Below are 23,947 nucleotides of genomic sequence, written 5' to 3'. Positions count from 1 at the left end.
GTTTTGCCTTGTGTTATTGAAAAGGAACCCCTAGATACTGAACCCGACCCTTGTTGCTGCTAGCTCGGACGGGCAGAAGGGTTACATTTGTATATGAAATAGAATTGATATACATAGAGCATTTGAACAAAAACATTAAATTGCAATGCAGGAGAAAACAATTATTGCATTATTTTACTTCTCTTAAAATGCCAAATCTACAATAAAGTGGTGACCCTAAAGGTCTGTCACTGCCTTGAAATGAACTTTAGATACAGATTTTGGCTGATGAATTTTTACTAATGGCCCATTGGGCCATTTTTTATTTTTTATTTTTACTTTGAGAAAGGGTGGCTGGCAGAATATGGTTAAATTATATACTAATATATTTAATGCATGCTACATTATTTTTTAATTTTTATTTTACATTATACAAAATAAACATAAAATGTTATTACTACCTTTTTTATTTTTAAGAACAATTTTTGAGTGGATTATATTTCATATAACTGTTTTATAGCGATATACTGAGAGGCAATTTGAGCTTGTGGTTGTAATTTAACAAACTTTTGTTTGTTTGTTTGTTTAATAGCACATACAACACATTTAAATATTTTTTTGTTAATAGACGCGTTTTTTGAATTTTGCTTTTTTGCAGTATTGTTTTTTGTAACTACAGTTAAATGCTTATTTTTTTTTACTTAATGTAGTATTTTTTTGGGTAACATAATATATAACAATGCTAGTAACAAGACAAACAACACAAGACAAAATACAAAACACAAAACAAATTTATGGTATTTTGGGTTGCTTTTTAGCTGGTACCAGCATTTTTTATTTTTTATTCTTTTTTACAGACAAAAGGAACATGTTTTTATCCCTTTTGGGGTGCTAGATTATTGCTTAACATTTTTTTTAATAAATATTTTTGCTGATTGCAGGCAAAACAGAGGGTTTACCCTTATACTTTTTTGTTCTATAGGTAAGCCAGGTTTTAATGGCTTTTACATTTTAAGGGTTTAGGGTCAATTATTTTACTGTTTTGTTATTAAATTTATGAGGTGGGGTACTGCAGGGGGTTTTTTATACAGCAGACTAAGTTTGTAATTTTTTTCCTGTGCTAAGCTTTAAGTTTATGTACAGGTAATAGCTGAGAAGCATTACTATATGACTTTAAAGGGTTTTTTTGGTTGTTTTTTTTTAAATCATAGATAACATACATTGTTACAGGGGTACTTATTAACATTAAATTTATCTTAATGTTTAATATGTACAATAAATGTATTAAAAGTGTTTTGTTATACTATGCCTTTTATTCAGACTATTTCTTTTTTAGGCCAGTATATATATATTTTTTTAATTTTGCATAGGCTTTTAATTTAATTATATTTTGGGGGTTTTGGTGAATTAAAAGGTAAGTGTGTTATGCATATCAACAGGAGTTTTTTAAACTTGTTTTTAGATTTTAGCATTGCATACAAAAAAAAGGATATTTTGTATTTAGGGTTAATTTTTTTATTTTTAGGTTTGATTTTTCTTTTTTTTTTTGGAGGGTTATAATTTGAGATTTTTGGTTTTAGGTAGTTTGTTTGCAGATTAGGTATGTTTTTTATTTGCAGCTTTTTTGTGCAGCCATTGATGGATTATTTTTTTTGTGGTAATTACTTAGGTAATTTGCATGAAATGATGCCATTAGGCTTGATTATGGATTTAAAGCCATTAGCAGAGCTTAGAGACTTTGTTTTAAAATGGACACAGTCAGCTTCCACTAGAGTTCTGATTACTTTTTATTTTTAACTTTTGCTTTTAAAACACACAGCAATATGAAAAAGAAAACACAACATATGGTGGCTCCCTTTGGGGCCTTAATAGGATTTTAACTAAGTAGCATGTTTTGTTTTCTTTTTATTTTACTTTTTTTCACAATATACCCTGCACATGTTCTGGAAAAAATGCACATTTTTAATAGTTTAACTTTTATAACATTATATTAGCCATAGTCATTTTTACATAAGGTGCTTACTGAGTTTTTATGTACTTTTATAAAGGTGACAGTCTGATTACGCAGAGCCACCTTAAGGCTCAGTGGGTTTTAATGTTGCTTTTTTTGTTTTGTGCACCTTACCCCTGCTGTTGCTGCAGAAGGGCACTGTTTTTTAATTTTAAAAAGAAAATTATGATCGCTTTTATCTGCTATTTTGTTACCAAAAAACAAATCTAGATATTTATTTTATTTTGGGGGGGTTGACTGCCTTGCTGCAGCCTCGACTTAGCTCTTTAAAAGATATTGAACTTTATAAAGAATTGAGGTACTGTACCTTAAGGGTTAAATGCTAAATACTAAAGCCAACAACACTAGTTATTTGTGTTTGGCAAAAAGTATGGGTTAGTGGTATTAGATAAAAATTTAAATCACACCAATTTATTTTAAACTTACAAAACAAGAGTTTTACAAACTAGTAGTATAGATTTAGGTCTTGAAAACCTTACATATTTACACAATATATTTACACACACAGAGATGTGTATATATATATACATTTTAAAAAATATTTTTATATTGCTTTAATTTTTACACAGCTGTACATAGATTACATTATATATATATATATATATATATATATATACACACACACACCTCTACCCTGATATAACATGAATTTGGATATAACACAGTAAAGCAGCGCTCCGGGGGAGCGGGTCTGCGCACTCCGGTAGATCAAAGCAAGTTCGATATAATGCGGTTTCACCTATAACACGGTAAGATTTTTTGGCTCCCGAGGACAGTGTTATATCAAGGTAGAGAGGGGTGTGTGTGTGTGTGTGTGTGTGTATACACACACACACACACACACACTTGGGGGCAGTTAAGTTTTAATAGAAACCCCTTATGTTCTTTGTTGTTGTTTTTTTAGCAAATTTGACTAAATTGTTCATAGTCAAATTATTAAATTACTTTTTTTTTGCTTGGATTATTTACAGACTTTTTTTGGAAAAGGGACAATTTTCCCTTCAAAATGGCTACAAAGAAACCAAGAATTTTTTTTATAACACTTTTAAAAATATATTTTTAGAACATTGAACTGTTTAATTCCATCCAGCTTTTGCAGAGTTAACTTTTTATTTTTAATTACTTGCTTATTTTTTTAAATGACACTTTTATTCACCCAGATATTCCCATTTCAGGTATTGGCCCAGGGATCTGAACTCTCCATGCCTGAGCTTGCTTACTGCTTTTTTTTACTTTTGCCATTATGCCCCTTAGGGCTCCCAATTTGTTTTTTAATGTTTTTATTTGTTGCCTGCTTGCTTGTTTGGGCCTGATTTTGAGCTTTTTGTTTTTTGTTTTTTTGCTGTTGATATACAGGCAGTATTTTAGAAAATAACTGTTTTTATTGCTAATTTTGATAAAGAGGCACTGATGTGCTTTTTTAATTTTTGTATTTTAGTTGTAGCATGAACATTGGCTAATTCTTGTTTAGTTGATGGGATGTGCCCAAACTTTTGTATAACTTTTTTAAAAGGAGGAGTTTTTTGTATGAATGGTAATTTTTTTTTTGCCTTTTTTTAAGCGTTATTTTTAGGGGACTCTTTACGCTTGAACTTTTTTTTAATGAAGTTTTTTTACCTTTATAACTTTTTCATGCCCATGATTGTCCTGGGACTTACACAACACAAAAAGTCTATACTCACTAAAAGCCCTGAGTGACAGAGCAGGAGCGGGGGAATGCTAAGCTCCCTACCTTCTGGGCTTGATCCTGCTATGACTGAGGGTATATTTGCCTATGCAATTTTTCCTCAACAGACGGGTATGAGCAGTGAGGACTCTAATTCTCCGTCTTGTGGCCTGGTATCTTTACAGCCGGGATGTGCACACCTGAATGATTGATCACTTTATACATATGGTAACAATTAGCAGTATTTTTAGCAGTATTTTTAACAATTATGGTGAATGTCTTCCTCTTTTCGCAATTCTCCACCAAAAATGTTATGCTTATAAGAAGCACATGGGATCTTTTTCAAGGGACAAGGCAATATACCGCATTTATTGGAAATACAAGAATTAGCTTATGCATTTAATTACACACACACATACACACAGTCTCACTGGTCGATGTTATAATTAACAAAATAGAGAGTGGATCAATCTAGTGGCCAGCAAGATTGATCACAGGTAGGGAGGAGCCAGGTTCTGTCAGTTGTGATGCAATGCTCCGGGGAAGTCTTGGCAAAATGAATCCAGAAGTTTCATGGCAAGGCACCCTGTTTACATAGTGATTTTTTTTTCAGTGGGACCAATGAATTTTGCACCGTTATGCTGTAATTAATTGATGTTTGAAGGGCGCTTGTTTTTTAATTTTTTTAAAAAAAATTTATAGTTCTTTTATTTTTGGGGGGAGTTATTTCATGCTGGTGTTGATCACAGCTATTTTGTCTTTATTGATAGGTGCCTGTTTTATTTTTAGAGTAGTTAATTCCCCTTCCTCTGACATTTTAATAGGGGCGTGTTGCAATGTCCTGGCGCCCTTACTTTTGTTCCTTGGTTCTTTCCTAGAACAATTGGTCTGCTGATGGCCTTTACACTTATTTTTTAACACACACATTCCTTATTTACACACAAAACAGGATTGATTTACATAGAGCATTGGAACAGAAACATCAAATTGCAATGCAGGAGAAAACAATTATTGCATCCTTTACTTATTTTAAAATGCTAAACCTATAACAAAGTGGTGACCCTAAAGGTCTGTCACAGCCTTGAAATCAGCTTCAGACACAGATTTTGGCTGATGCATCTTTACCGATGGCCCATTAGGCCATTCCTTTCTGCTTTCAGAAAGGGTGGCTGGCAGGATATTGTCAAATCAGACACAATACATTTAATGCATGCTACATTATTATTCTTTATTCTTCATTCTAAATTATATAAAATACAAACATAACATTTTACTACTACAGCTGTGTAGATGTACCCTGATAGGCCAGGGCACTGCTAAAGTACCTGAGGACAGAACCTCTAACTTCCCTTCCCTGGCATCTCCAGTAAGTTGCCAGCTGGCTACTCCCAGCTATTCAGAGGATAGCGGCTTGCCTGCCACACTCTCCCATACATCATGGCTCTGCCATCACTAACTCGCTTCTACTTACGTGGAGGGAACGCGAAGCCTCGGCGTCCCATGGCTGCTCAGAAGACAAGCTCTGGGATTCTGACCCTTGCAGCTTCCTTATTAACCAGAAACAAGATCCAACGCAAAACTGACACAAACTCAGTCACAGCATCTTCCTTATCTCTGGTGTCTGGAAACAGAGTCTTTGGGCCAAGCTCACCTTGCTGAAGTCAGTAACTGATCCCACTCAGGGGATGGGCCCTTTATTATGTATCTTCCCCAACCCCTGCAGTGTGCTGGGTGCCCTCACAGGGCAACAGGAAATCAGACAGTCCCTACGCTGCCGTTTACACTGTCATGGGAGATCTGACACACCAGGTGAGAGTTGTATACAATTGGTGCTGAAATAAGATGAACAAACAAGGGTTACCAGTCTAAGATCAGACGGTTACTTATCTGTACCATGTGTCCACTTCCTCCCCAGCTCTTTCAAAGTCAGGCATCTATTGAGGGCAGGCCACAGAAAGAGGGTTTTAAAACTGGTGGGAGGGGAGGCTCCCATTTTGCCCCTGGGAAGACAGAAGGGGGTTGGGAGCCTAAACATGAGTCATAGAATCAGGCCCTAAGTTAACTTTGCCTGTTTGTAAATTTCCCCCAAATGGACTGCAATTCCCTTGAATGTATTCATTGTTCAACATTATCCATGGAATAATTTTGCTAAATGGCTTATTCGATGTTCAGTTCTCAAGCTGTTTTAACTGATTGCTTAAGTCACCCAGTCTCATTTCAAACTCTTAAATTCTGGTGCCTAAATCAAAGTTACTATTTTGATATTCACCTCCTACAAAATCCGTGTTGGCAGGGGAGATGCAACAACAAAATTGGTGACAATTTTTTTGTACTTATTCAATGAAATTTTGAAATATAAAAAATTTCAGCCAGCTACACAGTTGCTCAAAAACAAAAAAAACGTTGACATTGTTCGTCCCTACGTTCTCCCTTCCCCCCAACCCCGTTTGTTGACATTCAAAATGTACTCCTTTTTTTGGTTAAAGTTTGTGGTTGAAGGGGGAGGGGGGGTAGCTTCCTTTTATGGACACTCATCCAGCCAGTTAGCTATAAAGTCCCTCTTGGGGGCTGTTCTCTGCTTACTTTACCTGTAAAGCGTTAACAGAGTCCCCCAGATGAAGGAAAGGGAGTGGGCACCTGACCAAAAGAGCCAATGGGAAGGCTAGAACTTTTTAAAATGGGGAAAAAACTTCCTCTTTGTGTCTCTGTTGTTGCTCTCCGAGAAAGAGAGGAACAGGGAGCAGTTATGCTATGAGAAGCTTTAAGTCAGGTATGATCATAAATCATCAGATCATACCTAGCACTACTTATTTGAAACTCCCAAATGTGTAGGTAGATCAGGAATGTTTAGAAAGATGCAATTAGGGTTATTTCTGTTTATTTCTTACGGCTAACGGACTCCTCTGTGCTAACCCCAGATGCTTTTGTTTGCTTGTAACCTTTAAGCTGAACCCCCAAGAAAGCTGTTTTCGGTGCTTAATTTTTGGAATTGCACTTTTAAAATCTAGCAAAATCCTAAATTCCAGATGTATTTTTCTTTTTAATAAAATTTACCGTTTTTTAAGAACAGGATTGGATTTTTGGTGTCTAAGAGGTTTGGGCATATGTTGTTTAATTAGCTGGTGGCAACAGCTAATTTCCTTTGTTTTCTTTCTCAGCTCTTCCCTAGGGGGTGAGGGCTGTTAAAGGGCTTGAGGGTACCCCACAGGAAGGAATTCCTGGGTTCCAAAAGGGGTTTTGCATTTGGGTGCTGGAAGTGTTTACCAAGCCAAGGTCAGAGAGAAGCTGTAACCTTGGGAGTTTAATGCAAGCCTAGCGGGCCGCCACCTTCTGCCAGAGTGTGGAATCAGCCTTGACAGCATTTTTGTCAAAACTTTGAAAAAAGTCAACCAGCTCTATTGTCTGCTGCTGTTCTCCAATATTCACCTTAAACATGCTCTTTCTGTACAGCGCTGTCCACATTAGAGCTACCCAATGCAGCAACGACACTGCTATTGTTACTCAAGCTAGCTTTTATCTCCTGAATGCAGGACATTCCCTGAATGTCACAGGGCCCATGTTCAGCAGTAGCAGGACCTGTAAGTGTGTTTCTAGCTATGTTAACTTCAAGATTTAGCTAGATCAAAGCTACAAGATCTAGCTAGATCAGCGGTTCTCAAACTGTGGGTCGGGACCCCAAAGTGGGTTGCGACTCCATTTTAATGGGGTCACCAGGGCTGGCATTAGAGTTGCTGACACCCGGGGGCCCACAGGCAGAACCTGAGCCCCACTGCCTGGGGCCCACAGGCAAAGCCCTGAGTGGCAGAGCTCAAGTTACAGGCCCCCTGCCCAGGGCTGAAGCCCTTGGGCTTTGCCCCCCCCCCCCCACGCAGGGCAGTGAGGCTTGGGTTGGCTCAGGCTTCAGTCCCTGTTCCTGGGATCATGTAGTAACTTTTGTTGTCAGAAGGGGGTCGCAGATGGTGCAATGAAGTTTGAGAACTGCTCAGCTGGATCAAAGCTAGCTTGGCTATTCCTACCTCCCAACTGCAGTGCAGACATTCCCTTAGTGTCACAGGACCCATATGCAGCAGTAGCAGGACCTGGGTGTGTTTCTAGCTATGTTCCTATAGAAAGAGGGATGCAGGCAGGAGGGTTTGAAGGAGAGTTGGCCTAGCAGGTGTTCCTCACAAAGACACACGCTGTGGGTAGCGCAGAGGACCAGAAGCTGCAAACTTGGGAGTGGGCAAGCAGTCATCTCCTGAAAATACAAGGAGAGAAGAGTTTTAAGGTCTTCTTTCCCCATAGAAGACCACTAGAGGTAGGTTGTCTTCCAGATCCCTAATAGAAATCTTTGTGCTCCACCACTGAGCAATGAGGAGTGGATGGGAGAGTCCTGTATAACCAGAGCCCAAACTAACAAGGGCACACAGAGAAAGACCTGTCTCAGCCTCAAAACACGCAGTGCTAGGAGAATGAAAAACCACTCAGACCCAGGCCCCTAAGCAATATCAGAGGATGAGACCTGAATGAAAAAAATCCAGTGTCTGGGCGTTAGTCTCCTGTCATTTACATCGCGCTTTTACTGGAAATACTCTTGATCGTATTTACATTGGTATAAATCTGAATTACCTCAGTGACACCGCAACAACCCCATTGTCTTCAAAGGTTTGCCCAAATCTAACTGATTGGAACTAAGGCCTTGTCTACACTAGGAGGGATTTGCTGGTATAACTATTTTAAAGAATCGGTGAGGCTCCTTAGAATGGTACCCATAGTATGTAGCTAGGGCTGCCAACATTCTAACAGCACAAAACCGAACACCCTAGCCCCACCCACTGCCCCGCCAAGCCCCCATCCCGCCCCTTCTCCAGGGCCCTGCCTCTCATTCACTTCATCCCCACTCTCTCTGTCGCTCACTCTCACCCACCTGCTCATTTTCACCAGGCTGGGGCAGGGATTTGGGGTGCAGGAGGGGGCTCCGGGCTGGGGATGAGGGGTTCGGAGTGCAGGAGGGGGTTCTGAGCTGGGGCAGGGAGTTGGGGTTTGGGAGGGGTATGTGATTTGTCCATATAGGGAGTCAGTGGCAGAGCTGGGAATTGTCTAGTGCCTTAACCACAAGATCGTGCCTCCTCACTCCATACATTTTTAATAATCTCAAATCCTATATCTGAACTGGTGTTTCCCCGTAAGATTCCCTCCTTCTATATCTTTAAATAACCCTGAAACAAGGCAAGATTCAGGGCAAGACAGTCTCCCATGCCAGACCTGAGAAACAGGACAGGACGGATTACAGTATTGGTTGCTTGCGCTCAGTTTACCTAGTATTCCGGATTGCTCTGTATTAGTGACCTGTCCTCTTCATTATTTGTCACTCCCCCAATTTTATTGTCATCTGCAAATTTCATCAGTGATGATTTTATGTTTTCTTTCAGGTCATTGATAAAAATGGTAAATCGCATAAGGCCAAGAACAGCTTCCTACAGGATCCCACTAGAAACACACCCACTTGACGATGATTCCCCATCTATTATTACATTTTGGAACCTATCTGATATCTAGCTTTTAATTTATTCATTTTATTTCATTCTATTTTTTTAACCAAAATGTTCTGCAGTTCCAGATCAAACACCTTTTTCAGGTAAACTTGTAATCTCATAAAAAAAAATCAAGTTAGTTTGACAGGATCTATTTCCCATAAACCTATGTTGACTGGCATTAATTATATCACCCTCCTTTAATTCTTTATTGAGTCCTGAATCACCCACTCTATTATCTTCGCCAGGATCAATGTCACACATCTCGTTTACCCTTTTTAAATATTGTCACAATATTAGCTTTCTTCCAATCTTTTGGAACTTCCTCAGTATTCCAGAGCTTACTGAAAATCAACATTAATGGTCCAGCAAGATCCTCAGCCAGCTCTTCTAAAACTCTTAGCTGCAAGTTATATGGAGGTACTGTTTTAAAAATGCCTAACTTGAGGAGTCACTGCTTTCCATCTCCAAAGATACTAGTGGAATGGAAAGAGTGCTATCATCATATGATGACACTACATCATCCGGTTTTTTCCCTAACACAGAACAGAAATATTTATTAAAATCTTCTGCCTTTTCTGCATACTACTTATAATTCTACTATTTCCATCTAGTAATGGACCCATGCAATTTGCTACAAGCCAAATGCCTATTATATCCACTGAGGGGATTTTAATCACAGTAGCCCCACAATCAGCTCAGTCTCACTCCACTTGGTACCATGGGGCTCTTCTATGGAGGTGTAAATCTGTTGGCTTCTATGGAGTCACACCAGATTTACAGCAGTGTAATCAAGATCTAAATCTAGTTCATGAATGAACTTCATGGACCTGATTCCCAGAAGGGCTGAGCACTTCAAAACTCCCACTGCAGGTCATGGGAGCTGTGAGGTCTCAGCACCTCTGAGAGAACCAGACCGCCCTGCTCTCTATGTGGCACTGAGACCACAACCCAGTAAAGCACTTGAGCAGGTGCTTAACTCTAAGCACATGTCAACCACCCACACAGTAATTGGGAGCTTAAAGTTGTTGGACAGGTGCTATACAATACACCAATACACCATGGCCTGCACTGGGGCCCTCCAGAGCTAAAAACAACAGCTGCTATAGATGGATCTGAAGGACATGTCACATGGTCACCAGAGGGTTACACATACATAAGAACCTTTGCTGAATGGGGTCTAAGAGCCAAAATTCTGCAGCAGCATGAACTGAGCTCAGGGTAAAACCCAGAAAGGATGCACATGATCACAACATAAAATGGGTTTATCTATCTTTGGCTCTCTGCTCCTATTCTCCCATCTCTCCCTCCCATCCTCCTCCTTTCCTTGAATTTCAGGTTGGCCACACCATAGGAAGACCATATCCAGGATTCCCTCTGTGAGGAAGTAGCAGTGATGAGGCGTTGGAAGGGTAAGGCATTTCTCACCTGTGGAGTCCTGGAGATCTGATGGGTCTTTTGTGGAATCAGCCTGGATCTTCTCAATCCCCAGCCTTGCCACAGCCAGCTCCTCGGACACTGCAAACACCAAGGGGAGGAAACCGCTGCTTTACATGGGCGCATCGAGGAGAGGCCCCACCCTCAATACGCAGGGCCATGCAGTGTTGCCAGCTCTCACGATTTCATCGTGGGTCTCACAACATTGGATGTGTCTCTCCAAGTCCCAGCTCCTGGGTTCAAGCAAGAAAGTTTCTAGCCCTCGTGATTGTAGAGAAAAGCTTAAAATCACACTTAAAATCATGGCCTGAGCATGACTCTAAAGGCTCAGAAGCCAGGAGGCAAATCAAACCAGTCCAACATTTATTTATTTTTTTAATCTCATGATTTTTAAGCTAGTCTCAGGGGCCTGGCTTGTGATTTTGAATGTTGGGGTTGGCAGCACAGAGAGCACTGCTTATGCCAGGTCCTGGAGAAACATCAGCAGAAGAATGCATAGGTGCCGACTCCATGGGTGCTCCAGGGCTGGAGAACCCAGAGGAAGAAAATGGTGAGTGCTTAGCACCCACCGGCAGCCCACCTATCAATGCCTCTCTCCCCCACCCCCCAGCGTCTCCTGCCCGCCAGCTGGCCCCACCGATCAGCACCACCCTCTCCCTCCCAGCACCTACTTCCTGCCACGGATCAGCTGTTTTGCAGCATCTGGAGGCTCTGGAGGGGAGGAGCGAGGGCTCAGCGCACTCTGGGGAGGGGGTGGAACTGGGCGGGGAAGAGGCAGGGTAGAGCAGAGGTGGGAAGATGCAGGGCAGGGACATTGGGGGAAGGGGTGGCTAGCCAGGAACTTAGGGTCCGTTTCCATTCCCTAAGCACTGCTTGCCCAGCTCAAAGAGGGGCAGAGAGACTATTCCTTGGATGGAATCAATGCCAAGATATCCTGGTGCTGGGCACTTTGGGTAGGTAGGTCGATAGACCAGCCACGGAGCTGGGAGTAGCCAGAATCTTTCCCTTACACTTGAAACTGTGTGGGGAGAGAGCAGCTCCGAGGAGGCAGAATGTGTATTAACAGCAAGAGCCTTTGGCCCGTAGTGACTCCGTGGAGACAGCGGCTCAGCATTTTGCTCAGCTCCAGAAGCTCGGGCTCGTGCCAGCACAAAACCCCCGAGGTCAGCGATTCAGTTATCCCCCAGCACAGCCATGAGAGTTGGGCGAGGAACAATGGTGATACCGGTTGTATTTTAAAAAGCCCTCCCTGAAGGTGATGCTGGAGCCAAGACAGTGGGGTCTAGGGGCAGTGGGGTTGGACAGGGGGCCAGGAGATCCAGGTTCCAGTCCTGACTGTGCGGCTGGCTCCTCCCTCTCGCAGCCTCTTTGCCAATCAGTGTAGAAGCTCTTTGGGGCAGGGACTCTCTCTCTGTCTGCACAATGTCTGGTGCAGCAGGGCCCTCATTTCAGCTGGGCCTTTGTTACCACTGTAATGTCACTTACCATGAGAGGGATAGCTCAGTGGTTTGAGCATTGGCCTGCTAAACCCAGGGTTGTGAGCTCAATCCTTGAGGAGGCCATTTTAGGGATCTGGGGCAAAAATTGGTCCTGCTAGTGAAGGCAGGCGGCTGGACTTGATGACCTTTCAAGGTCCCTTCCAGTTCTAGGAGATTGGTATATCTCCTATTATTATTTATTTACTGTGCAGCCACTTAATCCTAGGGCTGACCTGATAGCCCAGAATGCCTGGTTACGGATCAGTGCTTCTCCCAGCAAGCTCAACCCACCCATGTGCTCTACAACCCCCAGTGGCTCCCAGGCTGTTGGCTGGTGCAATGGACTGGCACTCAGGAAACCTGGCTTCTAGTGACAGCTCTGGGTGACTCTGTGCCTTGGTTTTGCCGTTGGCAGAACAGGGATAATAATTGACACCCTCCCCTCCCCCGTCTCCATGCAGCAATTTGAGACTTACAGATGAAAAGCCAGGTACCATTATACCTCCTCAAGTTGAGCCCCTCTAGCCTCAGAACCACCCCATGCATGAAGCAAATCCCAGATGGGGAAATGAGACCCAGAGAAACTTGGCCTGGGTCCCACAGCCCCTGCGTCCCCAGTCCCAGCAAAGGACCATAACCACCATACAATCCTTCCTCAGTCTGCCTAAGTACAAGCCAGTGTTGGCTTTGATCTACCAGCACATTCATTGATTCCCCTGCCAGAAGGGATCAGCTAGTCTGACCTCCTGTCTAACACAGGCCACAGGTTTTCCCTGGATTAATTCCTGTTTGAGCTAGAGCAGAGTTTTTTGAAAACATCCCATCTTGATTTTAAAATTATCAGCAAATCTACCACAATGGTTAATTACCATCCCTTGTATCTAGTCTGAATTTGTCTAGCTTCAATTTCCAGCCATTGGATCTTGTTAGACCTTTGTCTGTGACACTGAAGAGACCATTATCCCGTATTTGTTCCCTGTGTAGACTGTGATCAAATCACCCTTTAACTTTCTCTTTGTTAAGCTAAATAGATCGAGCTCCTTAGCGAGGGTCCTGGTGGATTCTCCGTCACTAGCAATTTTTAAATCAAGATGGATGTTGTTTTAAAAGCTCTGCTCTGGGAATTATTTAGGCCCTAATAATTATGGCAATTCCTTTGGACTGGGATTCCTACCACCTAATCATGGGACTCCTAGAGCTGGGGCTTGAAAAACAAAAACAAATATTTCCCAGCTTGTAATAATACAACGAGAGTTTGCCACACAGTGTCTGATAGAAAACTGTAGCCATGAGTCATGTTAAGTATTTATAATAATCAGGTGAAACCCTTGATCAGTGCAGAACTGCTAAACTTCTCTCTATGATTAAGCTGATGTTGAAATGTAGTAACAAAATTTCTCAAATGACAACCAGACGGGTAGGCATTTTCATGCAGATGGACTCTATGTAGAGACAAATGATCATGGAACAAACCAGCCTAAGGGCTTGTCTGCACTTGGAACGCTACAGTGGCTTCTCCTGTCCGCGTAGGTAGTCCAACCCCTGAGTGAAGTTGCTGGGTTGATTTACTTTTCTAGTATAGACCAGCTGATGTGCAGTTCCAAAGTGTAAAAACTCATTTGTGCTCCCCATGCAGCACAGCTCCTTAGATTCTTGTGAGCACCAAGCGAGTATTTGGTAATGAACAGTTTATATGTCTTGCATAATGACAGTTTATATGTCGAATTTCATCACTTTTCCCACCTTCATTTGCTCAGGTACCAACCACAATGTTTATCCAGGGTTAGAAATTATTGGTGCCTTTCAACTTGAAACATAACTAACCAGCTTAGCAGGCCCCAGGTCTTGGCTGTGCCCAGGAACCTCTTAGGGCTTGTTGGCTGGTTCTACACCAGCCCTGGTGGAGCCCGGTGCAGCCTGGGGGCTGCCAACTGGTAATGTTCCCCGTGCCTGCCCCGCCCGCTATGCTGGAGCTGGGGGGAGGCTTCAGGAACTAGCCACATTTTCCCTACACCCATGGAGGACTCCCTACCCCAAGGGACATGTGGTCAGTGTTTGTACAAAGGGAGTGAAGAGGGTCAGAGGATCAGGTGTATTGTCAATATCACTCTTGAGTGTGCTGTTCTCTGTTCACTTTCACTGGCTGTTCCTGGTGCACAGAAACCTGATGGATGGAGGGCAGCAGTGCACAAACATCATTGGCTGGTTGGGGCCTGGGTGCACAAAACCTGATTGATGGGGTGGGGAGGGAGGCGAGTGCACGCAAGCTTGATTTTGAGAACCAGGGGCATATAAGCCCTTCTCTGGCCAGAGCTACCATTCTGCCGAAGCGTCTCATGCAGCAGAGAAGAGCTCTAGTGCAGCTGCTGGATAAAATATTCTCCGCCAGCAGCTGCACTTCTGCCCCCAATTTTCTCCCCCACTGGGACCTGCAGTTAAACATGAACAACACGTTGAAAACGAAACCCACAAAAGGAAGGAAATAAAAAGCACAGCCAGTTCCCATGACATGGCTCCAACTTCTCCAGCACAGTCACACCGTGCCGTTACCACAGCTACCGCATGCCCCACAACCCCCCCGAAATGCCAGCCTTTCATCAGCCATCGTCATCAGCTGGGTGCACTCAGTGTTCCGGATACAACCAGCCACTGCACCAAACATCCACAGCACTAGTGCTGCTGGGGGAGAACTGCTCTGGCGAGGGGACAGCGTTCCAGTTGCAGTGCGTGATCTGTGCTGTGTGGGGACGTGTAGCTCAGCCTATGCTGGGAGCCTCACTAGCCCTTGCAGTCTGGGCTTGGCCTCGTGCATCAGCTCAGTTCTCTGGCCCAAACAGCCTCTGCGCTGAGCCTGAGTTTAACTTCCCCAGGTTAGACACAGAACACTTCCGAGGAGCTTCCTCATTCTTGTTAATCGCCCCGTCTTGTCCCTGGACTGGTTCTGGGCATGACGCTACGCCCAAGTGTGTGGAAGTTCATCATATAGGGCCTGATCCTCAGCTGGTGTAAATGGGTGTGTTAAATCCAATGGAGCTTTGCCCATTTAACAACTGGGGATCCAATGGAGTGATGCTGGTTTACACCAGCTGGGGATCTGGCCCCATTGACTCCAATGGAGCAATGCTGGTTTACACCAGCTGGGGATCTGGCCCCATTGACTCCAATGGAGCGATGCTGATTTACACCAGCTGGGGCTCTGACCCCATTGACTCCAATGGAGCAATGCTGATTCACACCAGCTGGGGATCTGACCCCATTGACTCCAATGGAGCAATGCTGGTTTACATCAGCTGGGGATCTGGCCCCATTGACTCCAATGGAGCAATGCTGGTTTACACCAGCTGGGGATCTGGCCCCATTGACTCCAATTGAGCAACGCTGATTCACACCAGCTGGGGATCTGTGCATTGACTGTCTGCTTCTTGAAGGTGACAGTTGCAGATGTGAGCTACGGACAACACCTTCTCACTGATAAGTAGCCACACTGTCATCTGGATGAAGGTCTGTTTTTTTTTATTAAGATCTGTTACTTATATTACTTATATATATACTTATATACTTAAGTATGTTACTTTTATTAAAATATGTTATGTCCAGTAAGTGTATTCCTGGGTTTAGGAGAGTATATAAGTTACCTAAGCATTATATTTGTACTACATTAGGATGAATAGTTACCAGATTAATTGAAGACACCAAGACACTGAAATCTCAATCCATTCTGATAGTAAGCAATGCTCAGTATGGGCATTACGTACTTTCCATTGGGGCCAGGACTGAAATGGTACTGGGCCCTCTGCACTGTGGTAAATTTCACACATGAGGAATACGTTACTTGAGGAAGCAAATGATTATGAGGTGCCGAGGCCGGGCGGTGGGGCAGCAGGAAGTGTGAGCAAGGCATGGTGGGAAGATAGCTCTTTCCTGTGTGCAAAACTTTTGGCTGATATGATGTCATGTAACAAGATGTGCATCAGGTTGGCTTCCTGTGTTATTTTTCTGAGATAAGGGATCTGCAAAGCTCAGAATCCTCAGAGCTCGTCCTTTCCTGAGAGCCTCTGAGTCCCCGTGGGAAGCCGAGGTGATGGGAATCTGTCCAGTGAGTGGAATGAAGTCAGTGGGATGAATTCAGGGGTGGGTTAGGAGAGTCCAGAAGGGTTTAAATCGATATAACTTGCAGTTACTTCTGGTCCCTCCAATACGAATGTTCCACCAACTGAGTTGCTGTCCTGACAGTGAAACCCCCTTAGATTCCCTGGGCTAGATTCTCTGGTGTGTCTGTACCAAGAGGAACTGTTCATAGAGCCACAGATTTTAAGGCCAAAAAGGATCCTTAGATCATCAAGTCTCCTCTCCTGTGTAACACAGACCACAGATTTTCATCCAGTTACCCTGTATTGAGCCCGGTAAGGGGTGCTTGACTAAAGCATCTTCCAGAAAGGTAGCCAGCCTGGATTTGAAGACTCAGGAGCTGGCGAATTCTCCTCTTGATCTTCATTTTGATATGCTAAACAGATTGAGCTCTTCAAGTCTCTCACTGTCAGGCATTTCTTCAGCTCTTGAATCATTTTTGTAGCTCTTTTCTGCACCCTTTCCAATTGCTCAACATCCTTTTCCAAATGTGGACCCCAGAACTGGAGGCAGTATTCCAGTTTGGGTCTCATCAATGCCATATGCAAAGGTGAAATCACCTCCTTGCTCCTACTCACTACTGGGATCACTGCTCAGTCCCTCACCTGTTGGTTGGGAGTGAACTCCTGTGGTATTTACTCCTTGTGATGTGGCCAGCCCTGGAGCAGTGATACCAGTCAGCTCTGTGTTCTTGGGGAACCAGGGCGCAGCATCCAGCCTGTCTGACTCCTGAAGGACACCCAACCCCAGCCTCTGCTTGAACCAAACCGATCAGAAGAAAGACCGACAGAAAGCAATAAAAGGTGTTCCTATTGTCCAGCCTAAAGAAAACTGCTGAGTCATCAGTTTACCCATAAACAAATCTAGTGTTCTCCCTTGAACCATTGTTGTTTCCCTACAAAAACCCCTACCCACACTCAAGTAAGTGTTCTGATGCATGGATCCAAACTCTGCATCAGTTCCACTGGGACTTCATCTTCTCCTGACTGGTCGTGCTGGGGGCTCTGCCTGTCTCCAGCCAGGGCTGCCCAGATGGGGGGCAAGTGGGGCAATTTTCCCAAGGCCCCCATGAGAGTTTTTGGGGGCCCCTGGAGCGGGGTCCTTCATTTGCTCCGGGGCCCCCGGAAAACTCTCACGGGGCCCAGGCCCCCAGAGCCTTTTCCGCTCTAGATCTTCGGCGGCAATTCGGTGGTGGTGGGTCCTTCCACTCCAGGACCTGCCGCTGAAGTGCCCTGAAGACCCGCGGCGGGGGGTCCTTCTGCCCCAGGACCCACTGCCAAAGTGCTGGGTCTTCGGCAGCAATTTGGTGGTGGGGACTCCCCACCGCCGAAGACCCCAGGCCCCCTGAATCCTCTGGGTGGCCCTGTCTCCAGCACTCAGGACCCTGAGCTACCACCCTCATCTGGGAACCCCGACCAGTTCAAGCCTCATGGAGTGGTGAGACCCCAGCTCTCTCTCTCTGTCTCTTTCTTTCACTCTCTCTCTTTTCTTTTCTACCTCAGGTATAACTTTTTAACCCTGACTTCTTTGATCAGGTATAGTTTTCTATATATGACTTTTGTAATCTTGTATAATGTAACTGTTATGTTTGTTTAGCCCTCCTTGTGTGGTTATCACTATGATTCAATAAATAACTTTTATGGTTCAGCTGGTTGCTTCTCTCTCTCTGAACTTTACTCTTTTGTGTTTCTGGCTTCCCCATTTACTCTGCAGCAACACTCCTCTTACCTAAGCTAAAGATCCCTGTAGCGCCCAAAAATACTGTGGGGTTTGCTCATCAAGTGGGTTACTAGCAGAACAATTGTCACATGAAAGTGGGGCTAGGGACGCATGCTAAACCTGTGACATACGAGGGTAGCAGCTTGAAAGTGCTGCTTGACCCAGTCCGCTGAGTCCAGGGGGCATATAAGGGGTCAGCTTGAGAGTGCTGATTGACCCGGTCCACTCAGACTTACTGTGTGTGTGTGTGTGTTTTCATTTGATTCTGGGGCTGGAGGAACCCAGCCCGGGGGAACCTAGGTCCTGTGGGGTAGCACCGTTGGGAGGGGACTTGCAGAAGGGAGAAGTTGAGCTCCATATGAACACACAAATGACACAAGCAGCACATTGATAGAATTACAGAACCTCCACCCCCCCACCCCACCAGAAGAGTAACCCAAATAAATGAACATACCCCAAAGTAACAGGCAAATCTGGTAACAAACTGGTGGAGAAATGGAGACATGCAGGCAGCTCGTGACCCGACTCACGCGGCAATTGTCGAGTAGTTGCTGTGGAGTAAGGAAACTGAGGCACAGACCTGAACAAGCTTTCTTTTCCTTTTCCAGACCAAGCTCCTTTAGCAAGGTCTCTCTCTCCTAGACTATTTGGTAATCTTCTGTTAAGAATCGTGCTTAGAACTTAGAACCTGTAGAACTGTACAATAAGGAGTTAAGAGTTGTGCCTTATAAATAAAGATTTTAGAGCAATACCATGACTGGTGAAAGAGCTGATGGTGGGGATCATTAGTGAGATAAAGGAAGTAGAAATGGCTGGAAAAGACCTCTTGGCTGCTCGCTTGAGACAGGCGAAAACAAGCAGGTTAGAGAGATGGGTAATGAAGAAGGGGAAATGCCCCTGGGAGTGCTTTAAGGGTGAGAATCCCCTGACTGAAGCTAGTCTGAGCTTGAACAATGTTGCACAACCTTTAAGCCACATGGTAGTGCAAAGAATGCAGCTGCTGCATGGGCATTATTTTATGCATGTCTGGACATGGTTGAAATGGTAAAGGGAGGTCAGGAACTGGAGCTTGAGAAAAAGCAATTACAGCAGCATTTGAATAAATGTGAGACAGACGGGTGTGAATTGGTAGCAGAAAAGCTCAGAATGGTGGCTGTACTTAGAGATACACAAGAGGAGAGGGACAAGGCCAGCAGGAATGCAGAACAGTGTAGGAAAGAGTTAACACACACAAAAGTTCTGTTAGAAGACGCAAGAGCAGCAACTTGCTTCTTGGCAGAAGAGAACAGGGCAGCAAAGGCAGCAGCAGACCATCAGGAGTGTGAGGCAAAGATTAGTAAATTGTGTGCCCAACTTAGCGCACGTAAGGGGGTGGTAGCAGCTGTAAGGTTGAGAGAGGATTGTGATTTGCAGCCCCCTGGGAAAATAAAGAGGCCCCCTGATGCTGGCCCTAAAAACCCATTCAACCCCAATTGGCCACACATGCATAATGTTGCCCCTGTTTCCACAAAGGAGGTTAAACGCATAGTTGCAGGAGCCGATCTTCCCACACCAGAGCTGGTCACAGATGTAGTAAGGTGGTCTCCTAGTCAAGCCAAGGCTGTTGCGGAGAGGCTGGGGCCGCTGAGCTGTGACACAGCTGTTGCATGTCTGGCCCGTGTTTGGCAAATGTACCCCTCTGCTGATTGCATGGACTTAACCCAATGGGCTCAATTATGCACTTCTCCTTGTGACACAGATGCTCTAGACCTAGGCGTAGGTTCTTGAGAGCTGACTGCCCTGGGAATGGATGATAAGTGCTCTTAAAATATTACTGCCTGCCATGGGCGCCAACTTATATGGGCTCTTGGAGCTAAAGCCCCAGGAATATTCATAATCAGGGGCTCTGCTCCACCAATATTGGGAAATATTAGATTTTTTCCCCTCCCCGGAGTTTCCCTGCTTGAATGTAAAGAGAGCACACAGCATGTCTCTCTCTCTCTCTTCTTTGCTGCTGCTGCCGGTAGCCTAAGGGCTGCAGCATTAACATAAGAGGAATGTGCTAAGCATTAACATAAGAGGAATGTGCTAACCATTGCTGAAGCACTCAGGAGTGGGAGGGGAGTGGAGGGGGCCTCCCCTCCCCTCCCGCCCTTACCTGGAGGAGACACAAACGGGCCAGGAGACAGACATCATTCACCTTAGCAGCAGTTGGGACTTTTGTGAGTGTTTGACCCTATGATTCCCCCCCTGCCCCAGCCCCAGTCCCAGCCCCCCAGTGAGGCACAGCAGGCTGCACAGGGGAGGCAGGAAGCCACATGTGAAGGCAATGCCCCCTCCCCCAGCACCCACCAACCCACCTGCCACAGGAGGGATGGGAGAGGGAGGCTTCCTAGACCTGAGCAGCTGGGGCTTGGGTGAATTTTATGACACCCTGCTCCCCCACCCCATAGCCAGCCACCACCCTGCCTACCCCACTTCTGCCCCATGCTGGGCAAGGGGCAGCCCCATCCCTCATCCACAGTGAAGTTATGGTGAGGGGCAACATAGAAGGCCACCTGTGCCCCCCCCCCAGTACCCATCATAGGGGAGGGGAGTGAGCTTTCTGGACCTGAGAGGGGCTCTAGGAGCATGTGCAGAGTGTGTGTGCCATGGGGGGCAGGAGGGGACCCTCCCCTGGAGCTTGCTGCTGCCAGTGGTGGTGATGGGGAGTCCTCTCTGGCCCTAGCCCTGGGGCAGCCTGTCTGCACCCCAAGTTCCTCATCCTCAGCCTCACTCCAAAGCCTGCACCCCCAGCACCGAGCACGCTCCTGCACTGTGAACCCCTTATCCCCAGCCCCACCCCAGAACCCTCACCTGAGGGGAAAAACATGCAACTTAAATTTGGTGGTCAGTTTGGAGTATCATTGTATTTAGCACAATATTTGATTATTTTACACCCTTCAAAGTATGTAACTGGTCGTATACAGGTGTTTTCTCTGAATACTGTCTGTGTGCCTCAGTTTCCCCAATGCATTTCTTAAGACTCTAGATGGTGGGATAAGGGGGTGTGATTGTTGTAAAGCCCTAGAGGGCCAGTGTGATGCTGTCTGCACAGAGAATGGCTGACACCCTGTCTCCAGGCAACTGATGGCCTGGGCCACTCTCCTGCAAGGTGCCAACTGAAGGTGTTTGGAGTATCATTGTATTTAGCACAATATTTGATTACTTTACACCCTTCAAAGTATGTGACTGGTCGTATACAGGTGTTTTCTCTGAATACTGTCTGTGTGCCTCAGTTTCCCCAATGCATTTCTTAAAGCTCTAGATGGTGGGATAAGGGGGTGTGATTGTTGTAAAGCCCTAGAGGGCCAGTGTGATGCTGTCTGCACAGAGAATGGCTGACACCCTGTCTCCAGGCAACTGATGGCCTGGGCCACTCTCCTGCAAGGTGCCAACTGAAGGTGTTGGAGAACAAAGAGATCAGGTGGCCTCCTAATGCTTGGAAAAGAGACAAAGGCCAGAGGAGGGAGTGTCAGTGCCTGTGCAGACTTCCGGGAAGCGCATGGTGTGGAAGGGGATGCTGGGATGCTTTGGAACAACTCCATACAAAGCCAGTCAGGACTCTGGGGGAGCCTCCTCTCTGAGCATACTGTCTCCAGGGCAAGAAGCTTACACCTTCCTGGGTCTGACCTCGGAGCATTCAGCATGCCCTTCCACACTGTGCACTTTCCACAGCGAGTCTGCCCAGGCAGGTCCTGGGGCAACCAGAGGTCCCTGCACCCCAACTCCGCAGTCAGATGTGACTCTCAGCCAGACAGTAAAACAGAAGGTTTATTAGATGACAGGGATACAGTCTAAAACAGAGCTTGTAGGTACAGAAAACAGGACCCCTCAGTCAGGTCCATCTTGGGGGGTGGGGAGCCCAGACCCAAGTTCTGGGCCTCTCCCGATTTCCCCAGCCAGCTCCAAACTGACACTCCCTCATCTGGCCTTTGTGTCTCTTCCGGACAAGGAGGCCACCTGATCTCTTTGTCCCCGACACCGTCAGTTGGCACTTTGCAGGGGAAACTGAGGCACCCACACAGTATTCAGAGAAAACATTAAGAACATTCCCACTTTGTCACAACAGGTGCAACAAAATTTAATACCGTATATTAGGTATTAATAGGCAAGTGCTGCTTCTGACTTTCCACTTTTAATTGCCCTTTGTAATCTTGTGGTGCTGACGCATTGTAGCTTCATTTTATATCAGCTTACAGGGTGAGAGCGGGGGGGGGGACACCACCATTTTGGGCCCCACCAAAAATTATATGAACCTGCCGCCTATGCTGCCTGCGTCTTCCCTTAAGAAATTATATATAATGGAAGAGCAGAAACCAGGAGAGGCCCCGGAAGCTTACCTAATTTTAAAGAAAATGCTGGCAGCTCTCTCTGATTCATTACCCCAGACAGAAGAAAATGGGATTGTCACTTTTCAGTATCAGGGACATGAATTAGTACAAAGCACTTATGCAGGACTAAATTCTCAGACAAAAATTACCTTGGGGATTGTGGATTTAGAACCTGGAGTGAACTAGTGACAAAAAACAAGCAGGCAGCAGATTTGCTGCAAGAGACTGGTGTCTTAAAAAGACCAAAACAATGAGGAGACCTTGTGGCACAAGGCACAAGCCACAAGGACTCCTCCTTGTTTTTGCTGATACAGACTAACACGGCTACCACTCTGAAACCTGTTAAAAAGACAAGTCAGCAAAAAGACTATCTCAGAGCCCATGCAGGCTATCACATTTACAAATAATGGTCCTCACTCTGCCAGTCTCTCTCCCAATTCTAATTCCCCTACCTCCCACAACCCTGGGTAACGCTCACCCAAGGAGACCCTTAGGAACATGATTTGGAAGGAGCTGGTGAATTTAGGGGAGGATATGGGAAAATATGATTGCCAGCCCCTCAGCATCCTGATTAATGCTTTGTCTCAGGTCATGCGGAGAACTGAGTTAATGCAGGGAGCTCCCCAACAACCCACTGCCTCAGTACGGACTGCATCCCCCACGCCCACTCCCTGTCAAAGCCAGATCCCTGCCCCCTCTTCTGAGTGGAGGCTCTGGGAGTCTGACGATCAGTAGAGGTGCCCGGTTCCCCATGGGTCTCCTCAGCTGATCGCAAGACTTCAGTGCGATGTATGGGGGAGACCCACTGTGAGGGCTACAGTAGGGAACCCAGGGATGTTAGACCAATTGCTAGTGGACACCAGAGCATCAGTAAACAGAAGTCCCCAGTGGATCTCCAGAGGGAGACCCACCACTAAACAGGTTCAGCTCAGTGGGTATGAGGGAGAAACTGTCTCCCATGGTTTGTCTCTTGGAAGTGGTGATTTGCCTGTTAAGAAAAGCCATCCCAATCTCCCAGTGTTTGTCTGTGAACAGCCATGTGGTCTGTGACAAGGGGGAGGGAAGTTCAAACTGTTGGTCTAGTCAGAAAAGCACTTTAATTGCTGGGGGAGAAAATGTCTCCAGTGTTCTGCCTGTGGAACAGGCAGAAGGTACCTCTCAGTTTATGCTGACTGAGGATTTGTCAGTTGTGCCAGATGGGGTTCTGAACTCAACTAAAACCCAGGAAGGAAGTGTTCCTGAGCCTGTGTCTGTTGGGGGTAATGACTTGCCCATGGAGGGAGCTACCCCAATCTCCAAACACTAGTCTGGGAACAAAGGGCAGGAAATGTCAAACCTTGTGAATGTTAAGAATGGCAGTTTATCTGCTGGGGGAGAATTGGTCTCCAATTTTCTGTCTGAGGAGCAGATGGAATGTGCTTCTCAGCTTATGCTGATTGAGGATATGTCAGTTGTCTCAGAAGTCATTCTGGACTCAACTGAAACCCAGAAAGATGCTCAGGAAGATGTTTCTGTAGAGCCACCCCTAGCTGAAAAGGGAAAGGACAAAATTTCTGGGGAAAATGGATTGTTGCCTAAAAGTGCTTCTGAAGGAATAAAACCTCATGATTGCTTTTGCAAGCAGTTTGCTGCGACTGAAGGGTGTGGAAGTGGGTTGACTGAGT

General features: G+C 45.3%; 1 protein-coding gene across 1 annotated transcript in view; it reads right to left on the bottom strand.

Annotated features, from left to right (window-relative positions):
• Positions 1 to 23,947, bottom strand: part of LOC123353804 (adhesion G protein-coupled receptor E3-like) — a 57,055-nt gene that overhangs the window by 28,092 nt on the left and 5,016 nt on the right. The window contains exon 2 of the mRNA XM_044995218.1: positions 10,598 to 10,687. Within this exon, the coding sequence (XP_044851153.1) occupies positions 10,598 to 10,687 (90 nt within the window). The remainder of the gene's footprint in view (positions 1 to 10,597; positions 10,688 to 23,947) is intronic.

The sequence above is a fragment of the Mauremys mutica genome, chromosome 20 (genome assembly GCF_020497125.1).
Source record: "Mauremys mutica isolate MM-2020 ecotype Southern chromosome 20, ASM2049712v1, whole genome shotgun sequence".
Taxonomy (NCBI): domain Eukaryota; kingdom Metazoa; phylum Chordata; order Testudines; family Geoemydidae; genus Mauremys; species Mauremys mutica.
Note: the sequence above shows the minus strand (reverse complement) of the source record. Positions and strands in the feature narration are given on the sequence as shown.